The 16,820-nt window shown below is 45.1% G+C and overlaps 1 protein-coding gene across 9 annotated transcripts in view; it reads right to left on the reverse strand.

The window, feature by feature from the left end:
- TTC7B (tetratricopeptide repeat domain 7B) overlaps positions 1 to 16,820 on the reverse strand; it is a 226,185-nt gene that overhangs the window by 98,681 nt on the left and 110,684 nt on the right. For all 9 annotated transcript variants that reach the window (XR_005657575.1, XM_039884012.1, XM_039884013.1 and 6 more), the window contains 4 exons: positions 8,081 to 8,164; positions 6,959 to 7,063; positions 5,000 to 5,117; positions 2,748 to 2,805 (listed from right to left, as the gene is read on the reverse strand). Coding sequence is in view for 8 of the 9 variants with exons in the window: in XM_039884012.1 (XP_039739946.1) it covers positions 2,748 to 2,805; positions 5,000 to 5,117; positions 6,959 to 7,063; positions 8,081 to 8,164 (365 nt within the window). In the remaining variant the exon portion in view is untranslated. The remainder of the gene's footprint in view (positions 1 to 2,747; positions 2,806 to 4,999; positions 5,118 to 6,958; positions 7,064 to 8,080; positions 8,165 to 16,820) is intronic.

Consider the following 16,820-nt stretch of genomic DNA (forward strand, 5'->3'; position numbering starts at 1 on the left):
CTGATCCATTTTGATCCTGGTCCGTAGGACACATACTTTGTAATAATAACTACTATACTTTCTGAAGCATCTACTGTGTAGCATCTTGTCCAAGAACAACCAGCAAAAGAGACAGCTAGAAATGAAATTCCGAGGCCTGGCCTCTCCACCATATCACACTGCTGTCTTATTCAGCCAATTCTCCTCAAGTCCCCTTTAGTCCTGATTACAGTGGACATGTGGTTGGTGTATTATTTAGTAAAGAAAAACATGTACAAATCAGGAACCTCCCATTAGTTACACACATAAAATAAGCATCTTGTCCTGGTTTGCCCAGGATTTTCCTGGGCTTAGCACTGAAAGCTCCCTGCTCTGGGAAACAGCTTAGTTCCCGACAAACTGGGATGGCTGGCCACATTCAAACTTAAAACTCAAGCGAGAAGCGAGAGAGGACAATAATAACTTGAGACTGTATCGCACTGAGTGATAAACACAAACGACACCATGCCACCTCTTCCTCATGGAGCAGCCCCGATTTCTGCACGCTGGGGGTCAAGTCACGGAACAAGCTCTCTCATCTGTTTCCAGGTTTGCTTTCCTCTGCAAGAAGTGAGAGGTCACAGAAACAGCCACGCAGATCAATGCCGCATCTTCAGAGAGCTCTGCAGACAACACTGTTTTCCTTCATGATGCTTTTGTATGGGGCAAATGAATTGCTTCAGCTGTCTAGGCTGAGCTCATGAATATACTAACAGCGAAGGGTCTCAAGATTCAGTAATGCAACCAGGATGCCTTTCAAAATCACTTTTTTGAACCCACCCGCGAGCACATCTTTCTGAATTCTGACTCCAGGCATAATTAAGAGTTAATTTTTACATGATATATCTGCAACCCCATCGCTTTTTGAGTTATACTATTTTCTTTTTAAACAAACAAACAAACAAATTGCCACATAATAGTATAAAAAGAATTGTGGGGGACATTTCAAATAAATAGTAAAAAAGAGTATTTCTCAATACTTTTAAAATATCCATTTACATTTAAGAAGTAATACAAATCACTTTTCTTGTTTAAAATCTTTCCCTCACAGATTGTAAAGTCCGCAGTGCACTAGAATAGTCCTAGTTAACGTGTACTTGAAACAAAACAGTTGAATTTCTTTAAAAAATATTCTTTATTTCACACAAAAACTAATCTAAGTTAGCCTTCCTCAATAAATCCTGTAGGTTAGTAGGATGTTATGACTCTTTATTCCCACGTGAACTAATATTTTAAAATCTCTTTGAATTAAAACCCAAGTAAAAGGAACAAAAAGGAATTCAGGCCATTGGAACAGCTGTTATATAACATGAAGTTACAAATTCGGTGGCCCAAGGCAGACCACCGCTATGGCTGTTTTTAGAGAGCCAGTGAGATGTGCTGATTTAAAGACAAGTGAAACAGATGTAATGATCACTTTCTTAGGCACCCGCGTGTGGGTTTTACAAACTAGGACTGAGGAATTTAAAACTCCAAATCGTCTGAAATGGAAATGCTTTTTCCACACTCCGTGCTGAAGAACATCAACCAAAGCTTACTTAGCACCAAGATAGATCTGTTTACAGATGTCGATTGGTACTTTTTGTCATGACAGTCTGGGACTGGCAAGGTGAAGATGCTATCGGCAAGCCTGCCAGGAAACAGAAATAAATGAGATGAAAGGGCTTTAGAAGAACCGAAACCGAGTGATAAAGATTTCATGAAAGAAGGAACACGTGCCTATAGGCAACCCAGTTCTAAGGAAAGAAATCTAACAGAGGTTTTAGGTATTGAGAGGTCCTCATGAAATGTTGGTATAAGTAACTAAGTTTCTAATACGATTCCAAGGAATCAATGTAACTCAGATATATCTAAAGTGAAAGGCTCAATAGCAATTATAAGTTTGACATCATGGGGCTATATTTTCAAGCAACAATTCATTTTAGTGATTTATTATACCCACAATTAGAATAAAATGAGGCAGTGTGGTATATAGTAGGTACCAGAAAAGTTGGGTTAGAATCAGGAGACCTTGATTCTACCTCGACTTCAACAGGTATGTGACTCTGCAATTCTTTTCACTCCCACCCCTCAGTCCCTTCTCTGCAGTAAACATGCTACCCGTCCTGTCTACCTTATGGGTGTGGGAGTGAGGATGAGGTCGAAATAGGGATATGAAAGAACACTAAGACATTCAAGCTTTTTCTAACTAAAAAGCGTTCCCCAAATTATAAGAAAGGTAACAAACAATGACAGAGACGAGCGCAAGGCATTATGGAGCATGGCTGGGGTTAGGGCGGGGGGTGACTTGCCGGCCTGACTATCTTAACATAGTATTTCAGAGACTGTCCTAAAATCTGGATTTTTCATTTTTTAATATAAAAATCTGCAGCTTGACAGGTTTTAAAAAAAACTTGCAAAGAATGATCCTTTTTCTAGATGATGACAAATGTCTTTAATAAAAGGAATCATCTCCCTAGACATACAAAGTGTCTATTTTCTTAGAGCTGAACTCGCTTTATTAGGAATGAATAAAATGTACCCGAATGGATGAACAGATTAAGAATGCAGAGTTACATGGCAACAAATGATGCAGCAAGTTTTGATATCGTATGTTCAGTGCTCAAAACGAAAAACTCCCAGGGGTAAAACACTGTTTACATAATCTTTATAAATATCTCTTCTTTTTATACTTATCATGCTTTGGTGTCATTATGTACAGCCGAGTGAAAAGATGAACTCCCACTCACCTCTGAAATGCAAGAAGCGCCTTTCTCTGCAGGACCTCCTGCATCCCACGCAAAGAAGCTGAGGAAAAGGGTTCAATTAGTCAGTGGCATGGGAGATCAGGGAATTTTTGACAAATACAAAAGTCATCACAAAACCTATATGTTCAGTTGGATTGAAAACAACAAATTCCAGATGCCTACGGGCCCAGTCCTGTCTCGGGCACCGCCGAAGGTGGGAAACGAAGCCCAGACCAAGCCAGGCTCTTGCACGTGTTGGACATAACTGTGGAACGACGTTTGGGGGATGCGGTGAGTTGGATGGTCACTCTTGGTGTCCCCAGGCATAGGGGGCCGTCGTCAAAAGACCAGCTGGGAGCTCCAAAGAGGAGCATGTCTGTTTTCTCAAGAGCAGGCATGTAGCTCTTGGGTGAGGACCAGATCGACCAGGATGGCACAGAAAAGAATCAGGCATCCACGGTATTGAATTAGAGGTCCTTCTGGCACTGAGAAGCCATGATCCTGGGCCAAGGGCACTAGCTCGATGCTATGAAAGGCCAGTTTGAGTCACATTGTGCAATGGCCAGGACTTTTAACACCTTGATACGAACACTAGGGATAGACCAGATAAATCTAACGCTGAACTGGAAAATCAGCTTGAAAATGTGAGGCCATCTTGTTGTGAGCTAACACTTTTCCTGTATAGAGCATGGAAGAAATGGATCCCTTCTGAGTCTGTCATAGAACTAAAAAGGTACTTTTTACTGGGGCAAGACAAAAAGTCCTGGAGGAATCTGATTGTGGTGGGAACTGGAGGTGGCCCTTATCTAGCAAAGCCAAAGTGGCAGACCCCATCCTGACATCACACTGAGAATGGTGGCAGCCTGCCCCAGAGAGCCAAGAGTGGCTGTAGCCCACGGCTGACAGAATGACCGGGACCAAGCTAGAGGGAACCACGGAGGTGGCCCCTCTGAACCATAAATACAAGACAAAGCCCAGCAGCAGGGCCAAGCGATTCTCTCAAAGTTACAGGACTAATTAGGGGCAGAGTCCAAACTGAGAATCTATATGGATAAATACATGGCATTAAATTTACACTTCACTAGAAGTCTACTATAGTTAAAACAATGTGCTGGGTATTGCTACCGTATCATGTGTATATGAAAAATTTGCAAAAAATCCATTATTAAAAATCAACTGATATGCAAAACTTCTTCAGGGTCTTTGAAATTTTAAGGTAGTGAGGAGAAAGATTTAGGATAATTTGTAAAACAAACAAACAAACAAACAAACAAACAAACAAACTATAGCAAAAGTCTAAAGAAAGAAAAAGAAAGTGAGTACAATTAAAGTGGGGATGCATTTTCTCTTAAGGGGACCGGCAGGCAGGAAGTGGCACCTGAAGAGCACTGGGGGGCTGGCAAGGTTCTGTCTCCTGAGCAGGGTAGTGATTACAATGATATTCGCTTTATATTAATTCATTAAATTATACATTTGTTTTAGAATTTTTAAATATCCTTGTTATATTTAACGATAAATGTTAAAAGGATAGTAGAGTTCAGGAAAACGATGTATCAATTTACACTTTCTGCAAACGTGTAACTGAAAACGTCATTAAGTATATGAAATATTTCTTAGCCAGAAGCCCCTCCACCAACACTCAAACTATCTCCAAAACGTACAATATCACTGCACGGGTATTTGGTGAGCTGATGCACTTCGCATGTACATATCTGTGAATTAAAATGGAGAAGGGGAAAATGGAGAAGGGGAAGGTACTGAAGCTTCCGGGAAGAGGCTGGCCCTGAACTCCTCTATAGTCCTGTGACTAAGATCCATCATCCCTTCACACCGGGTCAGCCCAGCCCAACGCTGGGGCAGAGGCAGGCACAGCAGGGCTGGGTGAATCGTCTCTCAAGGCCCCTGCTTGCCTCGTACCTCTCAGCAGATGCCCTATGGCTGCCAGCTGGTCACCTGTGCACCACCAGCCCAAAGCACCTGGAAGAGGGCTTGGGAACCCCAGCACAAAGCCTTGGTCCCTTCCCTCCCATTCTCCAAGAAGTCCAAGCAAAGAGGACAGCAGCACAGGGGCCCCTCAGGATGGCACCAGGATGACCCAGCTTACACTCCCTACAAAGACAGAGGGAGGTGGGAATCTGCAGTGCAGACAGCCGCGCAGCCCTGTGACTCAGCAGCTCCCGTGGTGGTGGTGGTGGTGGTGGCAGTGGCGGGGAGGTGGGGGGAGGGGCGGAAGTTGCGGGGGAGGCTTCTCTCACCGTCAGTGGCCTGCAGACTGTATGTGAGCCCCAGAGCTAAGTAGCCTTTGGCCTTGAACTCTGACGTTTTCTCTCCTGCATCGACGACAGTTTTGGCAAACTTCTCAGCCTCTTCCAACTGAAAAACCAGACAAGTTAAAAACACAACAACCTGCAGAACTTCTAACATGAGTTCCCATAAGCATCTGCTGCCAAAAACAGATTTCTGATGAGTCACTGTGAAAATAACTCCCAGATTTTCCAGTTCTACTCTGGCGATTCTGTCTTCTTTATTTGAACCTCTGTAACAGTCCCCAGGATTCCTACCTCCCCTTTTCTCTTTAAAGTTTTCCTTATGTTTTTTTTTTGCCTTCTTTTCCAAAGTCACGTTCATTCTTGGTGGGGTTCTTAACCTTTTCATCTTTATTTTTCACGGATTGGTTCAGTAATCAGATTGTGCTAGATATTCAGAAGTTGAATTATATATGTAATATATATTATATATATATAATAAAGTTCTTGAAATGTTTTGTGTTTGGGTCTTTTCTTTCTTTTTTCTTTCTTTCTTTCTTTCTTTTTTTTTTTTACAACATAACGAATCCATTTACGCTTGGATTTTTAACACAAATTGTTAAAAATGGCAAAACTCCATCTATGTATTTTACAATGCACAGCACATGGACCTCGCATCATCAGATTCCAATGAGAAAATGTGCACCTGTAAACTACACCCACAATGAGACATTTTGCACGATTCGTTAGAGGCAAAAATAATAAGATTTATTCCTTCAAAGAATGGCAAATGTTGATGTTTTTGAAGCTGGGTGACAGTACATGGGAGTTCATTATGCTCTTTATTTCTGTGATGTTTGGAAGTTTTAATAATAAAAATGTAAAAAAAAATATGTATACAGAAAAGATTTGTTACTCTCATCTTTAAGGAAAAAAAAAGTCAGGTTTATTGTAGGCGTTAGAGATATACGCGTTATAGTAATGAACACTGCCATAACTGGAGTGAGTGTAGCAGAGTCACAGAAACTGGCATTTTGAAAAATAAAGGGTTTGGTCCACTCCTTCGCCCACTTCCGGAGCATCGTTCCCTCGCTTGTGGCACCTAATTGTCAAAACCTGCGTGGACCGCACAACCCTTTGCCAGCTGTGTGTTTCAGGTGACAGCCTCCTCTTTCAAAACGTCCTATTCTTCCGCATTTTACAAAGTAAAATCCAACACAAGTAGAACCCTTCCTTCATAAGGCTTACTTTTGTCCTGCTGGGTGAGAATAAATGGAAAGAAAAAAAAACAAAACACAAACAAACAAAAAACCCCAAACAACAACAACAACAAGATCAAGCAGTAAGGACCATAATGGTAAAAAACCTTAGCATGACACTTCAGTCCTTTGAGTAAATTCCTCTTATCACTAATCTTGATGTGAAGTTAAAGAAATTAAAACTCCATCGTATGTGGGAATTATCTATACAACCGTCTCAGCAACTACTCTGCGTTTCTCTATTTTCTACTCCAACGGCATATTTTCGAGGCACTAAAACTGTTACAAATTAGGCTTCTCCCAAATTCAACGTGAGGGAAGAACAATGAGGAGCGCGAGGTTCACCGGGAGCCGCTGGACAGCGACTCTGCTTCACGCAAACCTCAGGCCCTGCTGAGAGCGAACCCTTTGGTGACATGTCTTTTCCATCCAGCGTCACCTTCATACAGCAACACGAATATGAGTGTGAATTCCAATTCTATCTCATCCTTTCTACCTTTGTGGCAGATTCCCAGGAAAAAGGAAAACCTGGCGTCCTTGGGGACAGACGGACCCCCCTCGGTCCTTGGGGGGTGGGGATGAGGCCCGAGGCGGCCTCGGAAGAGCCTTGTGTTTGCGTAGCTGGTGAGTCACTACTGCTTTCCCTCAGCACCCCGAAATGAACAAGGCTGGCAGCCCGGGCCGGGGGCGCAGGCCCAGCCCTACTCACCCAGTGAAGGGAGCCCATGCACAGCTTCGCGGCCAGGAGCGGGATGGTGGCGTCGTCGGGCTTCAGGCGGATACACTCTTTCAGCACCTTCACGGCACGGGCGGACTTGGCAAAAGGGGATTATTTCTGTGAAACTCAAAACGTTGGATGGAACCAAACACTAAAGCCTTCCCAGAGGGGTTCTTGCTTAGACGCCCTCTTAATCGGGTTTTCCGACTTTGAGCCCGACCACACGGGAGCCTGGGGACGGCGACACTGAGAGGTTGGGGCTCCGCAGAGACGCGGGAGTAAACTGTGGTGGGAACGAGCGGAAATGCTTTCCTGGACTCGCCCTACTTTTCTTCCCTACCTGGGCAGCCATTGTAAAAATAAGAGACAAATAAAGGCGGTGGGGGATTATGATATTTTAAAAAAATAAACTGTCCAAATTAAAGCATACCAGATCTCTGTCTCCACTTACCGAGCCCAAAGAATCTTAAAGCGCAGACTTAACAATTCGCCAAATAGCAGATTCACTAAACGGCCCAAATCAACAAGAATTACAGTGGCTATAGCCTTTACGGAGTGTGTCCACATGGGGAGGGGGCGGTACTACTTTAAGCACCTTGTGAGTATTATCTCATTTACCCGGTAACAATTCTATGAAGCAGGTACTATTGTTACTCCATTTTACTGAGGAGGAAATCGAGATACCAAGTGACCTGCCCTGGGTCATACGGCCCAGTTGGACTCCACAGCCCACGCTCCCAGCCAGTATCACGCGCTGCCTGATATCAGATATTACTGGAGAGAACGAGAAGGCTTCCCCCTCCAGGAATAGGTTTATGCTCTCCAGTGCCTGAAAAAGTCAGTGTGAAGAACGGGCTTTAGTTTAAGCCACATCCTCACATGACGAGGTTACAGTGGCCAGAAAAAGGCAAATATTTCAGAATTTTTCTTTCCAATGATGTGTCCACGTTAGCCCGCAAATAATTTTTTAAAAAATTGATAGCTCATTCATAAATGACCACAGGATAGTTTCAAATAGTCGGTTGGGACTTCTACTGATTCCCCCTTGGGATTCGAAGACACGGACCGCTGACACAGAGAAGCACATATCACAATATATAATTAGGGACTTACTTTTCCAGCAGCCATGAGTGACAGCGCGAACTGGTACCAGAGGTGGAACTCCTCAAAGGCAAACTTCATGGCCCGTTCTAAGCACTGGTTTGGAAAGAAGAGAAACGCAGACACCTGAGAACCGTCGGTGTCACCGCCGTGAGCGTGAGTCTGTGCACACTGAGGTAAGTGCCACAAAACCTGCTTCCCTTAAATGCGTAAAGCGTGATCCTCTGCAAAGCCCTCCCACGGGGTCCCCAAGGGGCACAGCACACTGTGCCAGAAGCCAAGACAGCCCACGGTTGCCTAAAACACGATCCTGGATCTCACATTGTTTTTTATCTAGTACAAGGAAAGAGGTAAGTACACGAACAGTCCAAATACAAGGCCCAAGCTCACAGGTGCCCCAAGAGCAGGAAATAGGGAGTCCTGTGGCCAAGTGGTCGCGGGATTCAGGAAGGGCGTCTTGGAAGAAGGGCATTTGAGCCGGGCCTCGACCGATGAGAAGGGGAAAAATAACACAGCTATGATTTGGACGCGGCACTCCGGGGAGAGCAGGTATGAGCAACGACAAGACGTGGAGGCGTGACAGCGTGTGCTTTGACTTGGTGACGGCGAGAGGTCCAAGATCAGCCCAGCCCGGGGCGCACAGGCTGGAATGGGGACAGTCAGGCTGGATGGCAGATGCGGGCTGGGGCCACGTCACTGAGAGTCTGACATGGCAGCTCCTTTAAAGTTGTTCCATCTCCTCCTTCTACCCCGGCTTCGGTTCTCCCTCTTCTGTGCTCCTAAAGTTCATAACTGTCAGTTGATGTGACTGTCCTTACCCTTCGGGCCCAGCCCAGCCCCACTATGGGAAACCTCTCAGGGTGGACCCCGGCCTCTGTCTGTCAGTGTCTGCCTGTGGTGGGTAAGCTTCGAGTCACTCCCTTTCAGTCAGCAAGGAGCCTCTGGTTTCTGCAGAGGGATGAGACCACGTCAGAGCTTTAGGAGGATCATAAGGCATTGGGGGTATAAGACCAGAATGGTGACAGGCCAGGAGTAAGGTGGATCAAATGGTTCAGGGGCTTCAGAACCAAACGACAGAACCAAGAAATGCATCTGACTTAGAATCCCCAAGGAAGGGGAGGAGCAGTGGTCGCTGGTGAGGCAGAGGGACTGAAGGAGGACAGCAAAGTGTCACGGTCTACGGGCATGCCTGGGAGCCAAGCATGGCAGGGAGAAAAGCTCGTGTGTGTGTGTGTGTGTGTGTGTGTGTGTGTGTGTGTGTGTGTGTGTGTTTACAGGAAGCTGGGGAACAGGCTTTTTAGAATGAAAGAGAATGGGAAAGAAAGACGTTTTATTAATAAGTTTGGTGTAAATATGGTGACTGTCATGTGATTTACTGCTGATAATTAGAGACAATCTGAAACCTCAAGAGAAGGATCTAACCAAATACACACATTTGAGCTGAAAGAAATTTAAAAGGACGTAAATAATTAGAAACACATTCTAGGTCCATGGATTGGAAAATTTAACACTGTTGAGATGTGAATGCTACACAAAGTAATCTACAGATTTAATGCAATCCCTATCAAAATCCCAATGGCATTTTTTTTTCCCCGAAATAGAAAAACCCATCCTAAAAATCATCCTAAAAATCTCAAGGGACTCCAAATAGCCAAAGCAATCTAAAAAAAAAAAAGAGAGAGAGAGAGAGAGCGATAGAAGACTCACTCTCCCTAATTTCAGAGCTTACCTCCCATGCTACAGTAATCAAAACTGGCATGAAGACAGACTCAAAAGAACCGAAAGCAAGGACTCAGACAGGCATCTGTACACCGATGTTCACGGCAGCATTATTTACAACAGCTAACATGTGAAAGCAACCCAAGTGACCACCAATGGAAGAATGGATAAACACACTGATATATACATACAATGGGAGAGCATTCAGCCCTAACAAAGAAGAAAATTCTGACAAACTGAGGAGATAAATGAGGTCCCAGAAGACTAGAGAGAGCCGGGTCCCTGGAACAAGCAGGCCCCGGATGGAAGGCCTTCTCTTAAGAAGGTTCCTCCGGATAAAGAGACCTTTCAGGAGTTATGCTGCTCAAACACTGTTTTCTCTGTAATGAGGGACTGAGGTGATTCCTGGGAGGAAAGAAAAAGAATAGAGTTAGGAGTGTTTTTTTTTTTAAAGAACAGAAGAGCTTTAACAACAATGAAAACTTTACCCCGAAGAGACAGAATGCTCACATCAGGGTTGCCTCAAAGACTGGTGTGGACGAGCAGTGGTACCTATAGCCCTGTGCTGCCGTTTTTCTCTGGTGATACTCTGTGGCCAGCCCAGTTGCCGAGGAGAATGACAGAATTCTCAGCATTACTGGATGGGGTGGTGGTTGGGAACTGAGAGACAAAGGAGCCACAGAGAGGGTGACAAACTGGAGGACATAATAAAAGTAAGGTGGTAGGAGAAGAGAGAAAGAATTCCAGAATTTTAACTGGTATTTACAGAGAAGGTCACTGTAAATATTATGCTAACTGGTTTGCTGTAAGAAACCCACCATAAGAAAAATATATTAAAAAGTGAAGTAAGGAGCGGTTAATAAGCCCCTACTATATGCCTCGGGATGATATAGGATGAATGTCCACAGATCCCAAGTAAGATGAACACTTGGTCCCTCAGTTTGATCATATTGGCAATGTGCTTAGCTACAATCTCAGGGGTGGGCACGTGACTCCATTTTGAACAATGTGATTTGGCAGAAGTCACTGAGTCACTGACTGAGGCCTCTAGGATAGCTCTTTAAGACAAGGGCATCCTCAGCTGGAGCACACATCTGTGTCCCCGGCCCTTCCCTCTGCCTGGGACACAGACTCAGTGCTGAAGGTGGGGCAGCCAGGAATTGAGAAGCATGAGGACAAAAGCCATTTTCTAGAATGACCAAGCAGAAAGAGAGGAAGCGCTGGGCCCCTGATGCCATGAGATGCGAAAGGCTCTCACTACGCTTCTTGTCATGGGGGACAAAATAAGTCCTATTTGGTTAGGTCATCATAAATTTGTTTTGTTGATTACATCTGCATACACCTCCCACTATTCCTGACCCTAAATGACAGAACTGGGATTTGAACCTGTCCCCAGAGCCCTCTTCATGGCTCCGCTACATTGATAAGCAACAGGAACCCATTACTGTGCCTTTAAGAAGCACAGTGGGGGAAAATTACCAAAGCAACTTGCTGAAAAGATCAAGTAGGGAAGGTGGGGGAAAGACTTAATCCAAGAAATAAGTAGGGGAGAACAGGTATTATGGAGAGAACCCCAAGCAATGAAAAACCAAGAGAACTTAGAAACTGATTTAGGAAAGGGGGACGAGGGATAACGAAGGAGGAAACAAGAATGCTGACCGCACTGGCTGGGGTTGGGCAAAGGAGAGAAGAGGCAGACGATGACCACACAAAAGGAAGTTTGTTCTAACGGCTCCACTCCATTCATTCATTGCAATGTAACCGCTAAGTACTTAAATATATACACAGAAACCTTTAGACATTTAAATGCTTTTCTTCCTCCTTTCGCTAAGAGGAATAAATATGAACTGTTTTCCCTGATAAACAAGAGGAGCTCAGCAGCTGAAACAGCCTGTTCTGAATCAAAAGCTAGATGCTATAAGTAAGTGTGCATCCTTACTTTCTTTTGCGCCAAAGGCTAACATATTCGTTATACTCTATGATGAACACGTCCTGGAAGCCTAACTGGTCTTGAGCTCCGTTCTAGGTGCTATAGGAAAATACCCACCCTCATAAAAAGCAGACTCAGAATCTTGAGGCCAAGAGAGAACTTGGAAAGCATCTAGTTGAAGTCCCCAAAGGAGAGGACATTTGGATGTCCTTGGGAATACACAAGATAGAAGGGAAGCAGCCTCCCTGCTTCCCAGTAATAAAGCCTAAGGGTGAACGAGGAAGGAAGCAATAGGAGTGTGTCACATGACCCAAGCACAGCCAATCAGATGCTCCCATTAGCACTTTGCATCTGGAGTGAGTGAGGTGGGGCAGAGACCCTGGGCTGCTATTCCTAGTGGCCAGACCTGGAGCCACAGTAGCAGCAGGGTTGGTGGAGGCCCTCCAGGGCAAACTGGTGCAAGGGACTTGCCTCCTTAATTTAAATTTCTGCTCATGCCCAATTCTTTAGCTTTCTGTGGCTCTTGTGAGCAGTACGCACTGAAAAACACCTTTTCTGCTTGAGTTAACTCATCAGATTCTGTTACCTACAACCAAGGCCCTAAAGGTACACCCAATCAAATGCTTCAGGCCCCTCTTATAACCCCTACCTCTTAGCTCCCAACATGTTTCTGCCTAAGAACCTTCCAGAATAGGAAATTCACAGCCTGAACGGTAGCTAGAAATGATCTATAGGCATCACTACAGATTAAGTGTAGGAATTTGGACAAGCCAATTAACCGCTCTATACCTAGACTCCTCATTATAAAATGGGAAATGTAATGGTAATTAACGTAGAGAGTTGTCAGGAAGACTCAGTACATATAAGCAACAAGAATAGTAGCTCAGATGAAAGATAGTGAGTGATAAATAAAGGTTAGCCATAAACTCTTTTAAAACTTAACATTCTTATATTTAGGAAGAAAACTGCATTATACCTATCTCTTTACCCAAATTTAATATATGAAAATTTTAAGATTATAATACATTATATTGAAAATAATTATTAATCTTACAAAATGTTTCCTCATTTTAGTAAAGGATTCAACCTGAGACCCTTGAAAATAGTGTATGACTTTACAGAACCAGACTAGAATATATGTTTGCTATTTATTTCCTATTGAGTAGTATAGACTCAATGTTTGTTTTCCCTTCATATTCACATGTTGAAACCTAACCCCCATGTGATGGTGTGAGGAGGTGGGGCCTTTGAGAGGTGATTAGGTCATGAGGGTGGAGCCCTCATCAATGGGAGTAGTGCCCTTATAAGAGAGTTCCTTTGCCCTTTCCATTATGTGAGCACAAGGCGAGAAGCTGGCAGCCTACAACCCAGAAGTGGGCCTTCATCACACATTGAAGGTGTTGGTGCCACGATCTTGGCCTTCCAGCCTCCAGCACTGTGAGAAATAGATGTTTGCTGCTTATAAGCCACCTAGTCTATGGCATTTAGTTATAGCAGCCCAAATGCACTATGACAACCAGCTTTTGGATAATACTGGCTCTATAGCCCAGAACTATTCTAACTGCTTTACAAGATCTGCCTCATTTGGTCATCTTCACCCTACAAGGCACGAGCAGGTACTATTATGATCCTCCATCTACAGACGAGGAAACTGGAGCACAGAATGCTGCGTGACCACGCGAGGGCTCAGCGAGCTGCTGGTAGAGCTAAGACCTGAATCCAGGCGGTCTGGAGCTCTTAGACACAACACTGCATGGCCTCTGAGACTTTAATCACAGACATGCCACTCACACTGAACTTACTGGGCCCACTCATGCTGCATAAAGTAAAATGTAGCCCTTGAAATGCCATAGGTTCCCTGAACTATTTCTGAGATTCGGCAAGATTTTTTTTTTTACTGTTAATGGGGTCCTTCCTCTCATGGCCCCTTTGGGATCCCTGAGCCCACGAGGACCGAAGCTTTTTCAAGAAATTTCACAGATCCCATGACACACAGCAGCACCGCCTCGGCCGGTGATGCCATGTCCCCAGCCCACCTCAAAGGTACTCAGTGTATGTGAATCACACATTTCCCCTACACTGCTGCATCTTTGACAAACACTTCCCCCACCCACCCCCCACCCCCAGCTCAGACCTCTTTCTCATAACAACCCACACAGCATAAAAAGCCACTGGGGTGTCATACAGAGTTAGGAAATATAAATCAATTACAAATTAGCCTTTCACCTCCATTCAGAGGTGTCTGAGCTCTGGCATCACAACCGATGGCTCTGTCACCCCGTGGGCTCTTGGCATCTTATATACAGTGACGGCGCTGGCCCTGAAAAAGTGCCCAGACAACTCCAGATGCTCCTGAAATCTCGATGCCAAGCACACTGCTTGATGGATACTATGTCCTCCCCTGCGTTCCTGTAAACATCAAGATTATGTAACTCCCTGAGCAGCTCAGGTCAACGTGCCCCAATCACAAAAGGAGACCCACTCCTGAAGAATGCTTCTAAGTAAAAAAGGGAACTTGGGCTGTCCCTGGAGGGCTGTGCTATTCACAACCTCTGCCCCTTAGACGGGGCGTTTGGTCACCCCAATTCTGTTTGACTACCCCTTTTAAACACCCTAATCAGATCTGTATGTAACAGAGTAAAAATTCCCAGTCTAATAAAGAGGGGAGATTGGGAACAGAATATACTCTATAAAATAAAAAATAAGAGCATTCGCGTTTTAATAATGGTTCCATTCAAGAGGCTGCTTCAACCACCCGGGCCCCGCTTGGCTGGTGGGCGGGCGGGCAGAGCGGAGGCAGGCAAGGGGCTGAGGAGGCAGAGGCACGGTGGAGGCGCTGGCTCTGGGGCCAGACTGCCTAGGCTCGATCCAAACTCCTTATTCATCGGCCACAGTGCGGTTATAGGCTACACGCAGCAATGCATGTGAGATGCTCAGGAGAGCGTCTGGCACAGAACGAATGCTATAAGCATGTTGCTGTTGATGCTGTTCTTATGAAATGAACAAGTCGCAGATCCTGTGGGGTTTGGGGTTCGACCTGAAGGGGGGGTGAAGGGGAGAAAAAGGAGCCCTGGGAATGGGGGTGGGGGTGCAAGCAGTGGCCGAGGGAGAGTGGAAAGGAGCTTCTGAGTGGGAAGGGAGAGAGAAGAGCTAGATCCTGGTCCTTCTTCACTCCGGCCTCCAGGGGCGAGAGGGCAGTGTGGGCCTGGGGAGAGCGGCATGGGGTCCAATCCAGGGCTGCAGATCCCTGAGTCACCCACGCAAAACAGCAGGTGACGCCTCCAAATCATCTCCATTACCAGAAAAGAAGACGGGGTTGGCAGCCGTGCTGTCTCTGCCAGGAAAGACAAGCCCGTTCGCTGCAACCGTCACGCTGCTGCCACCTCTCTAAGTCCCAGAGCGCATTCGTTTAACACCATGGGTATTTGGAAGAGCACTAATTAGACTCTAAATGGCACCCTCATCATTTGAGTGGTCGTCGGAATGTCACTTGCAAAAATGTTTCCTTAGGTAGCAAAAGCGTATCCTTTCCAGTCTCTGAAGTTGGCTTTTCATAAATCAGCCATGTCTGAGGGGGCTCCGGGAATGGAGAGCCCTTCTGGCAGAAGGACGGGCTCTAGCAATGCCTTCCTAGTACGCAGAGGCCAATTACACGAACTGGGTTCATGGCGGCGAGAGCGGTACGATACTGGAGCGAGGAGAAGCCAGAGTCTATTTTGGGAACGCGAGAGTGAGATTCGGCATCCAAAAACCCCTGGGGGAGGGACGGGAATAAAATAATCAGATTTAGCCTGGAGCTTAAGTCTAAAATTCATCACTATTAAAACAGAACAAATAACGCAGTGAACCGTCTGCGTTATTCAGCTCCGTGGACAGCATGGCCGTATCTTCAGAGTCCTCATGACACAGGCCCTTCCACTGAGCGGGAGGATTTTCTTTTCTATGTCATGTATCCCTAATGAGTTGGCTGATAAATGTGATTCTGGCAGCTGTGTAACAATGTTTTTTTTGTTTTTTTTTTTTAAATTTAACATGGTATTTGGATAATATTTCGCGTCTTTACTTTTAGCAATGAAAAATTAAGCAATTTAGATATTTTGGACCATTATCTTAGACCCACAGAATGACGTAATCAGAGAACATGGTGGGACTGTCGAGAATACCCGGTCCCATCCTTACCTTACAGATAAGGAAGCTCAGAGCCAGAGAGGAGACAAGACCTGCTCAGGGTCACACAGTGGCGGACCTGAAATCAGAACCCACGTCTCATCTCTGTTCAGAGCCCTTATTTCTAAACTAACTAAAAATAAAAGCACACGTTAAAGTGGAATTGAGAGATCTATTCTATAAGAGTCTGGGTCCAGGAAAAGCTTCTAAAAGGCATGCTTATGGGGCTCTCAGATACAAATAAGTCCCCCCAACCCAGGTTTTGAGAAAACACAGACAATATCCATTAAGTCTTGCTCAGGTTTTCTCCCCTGAAATTGAAAATAAAATAGAGCAAACTCTAAATCCGTGCCCTTTCCCATTTCTCTTTTTGCTTTAAAACAGCAATAGTGCTCCAAGCAGACGAGTCTCGCAGCTTTATTGCTTTGGCAAACGCTTAAATTAAAGGACACTATTGCCTCCGGCCACGGTGGGAGGAGGACAGAGTGGGATGTTTTTCAAAGGTCACAGATTTTATTACAGAAGTGAATGCTGGACACCACCGTCGCCAAGCTCTCCGCTCAGCTACATGGAGCGACTCGATCAAGTGTGCAGGGCGAGTGAAGGGTGTCCAGGGTCCCACGCTGATACTACACGCTCCACCTGCTGTTCTGCTGATGTAGCTGTTCCTTGTTATTCTTGCGAAATGAATCTCTCAATTCAAGAAATAAACATTTCATTCCTCTACCCGCTCCCTTTCGACTGCCTCTCACCTTTTGGTCTTTGTCCTTATCTCCCCTGGCTTGGGGCACCAGGTTTTAAGCCTTAGCCCACAGCTGCTGCTTCACCCACGGCAAAGACAGAGAGGGAACGAGTCGAGAGCATAGCAGCCCAGGGGGGTGCCGTGTACAACATCAGTGCTCAATGGCTGCTTGAATGAAGGAATAAATACAGGTG

Source organism: Pteropus medius, unplaced genomic scaffold (genome assembly GCF_902729225.1).
Source record: "Pteropus medius unplaced genomic scaffold, Ma_sr-lr_union100, whole genome shotgun sequence".
Taxonomy (NCBI): domain Eukaryota; kingdom Metazoa; phylum Chordata; class Mammalia; order Chiroptera; family Pteropodidae; genus Pteropus; species Pteropus medius.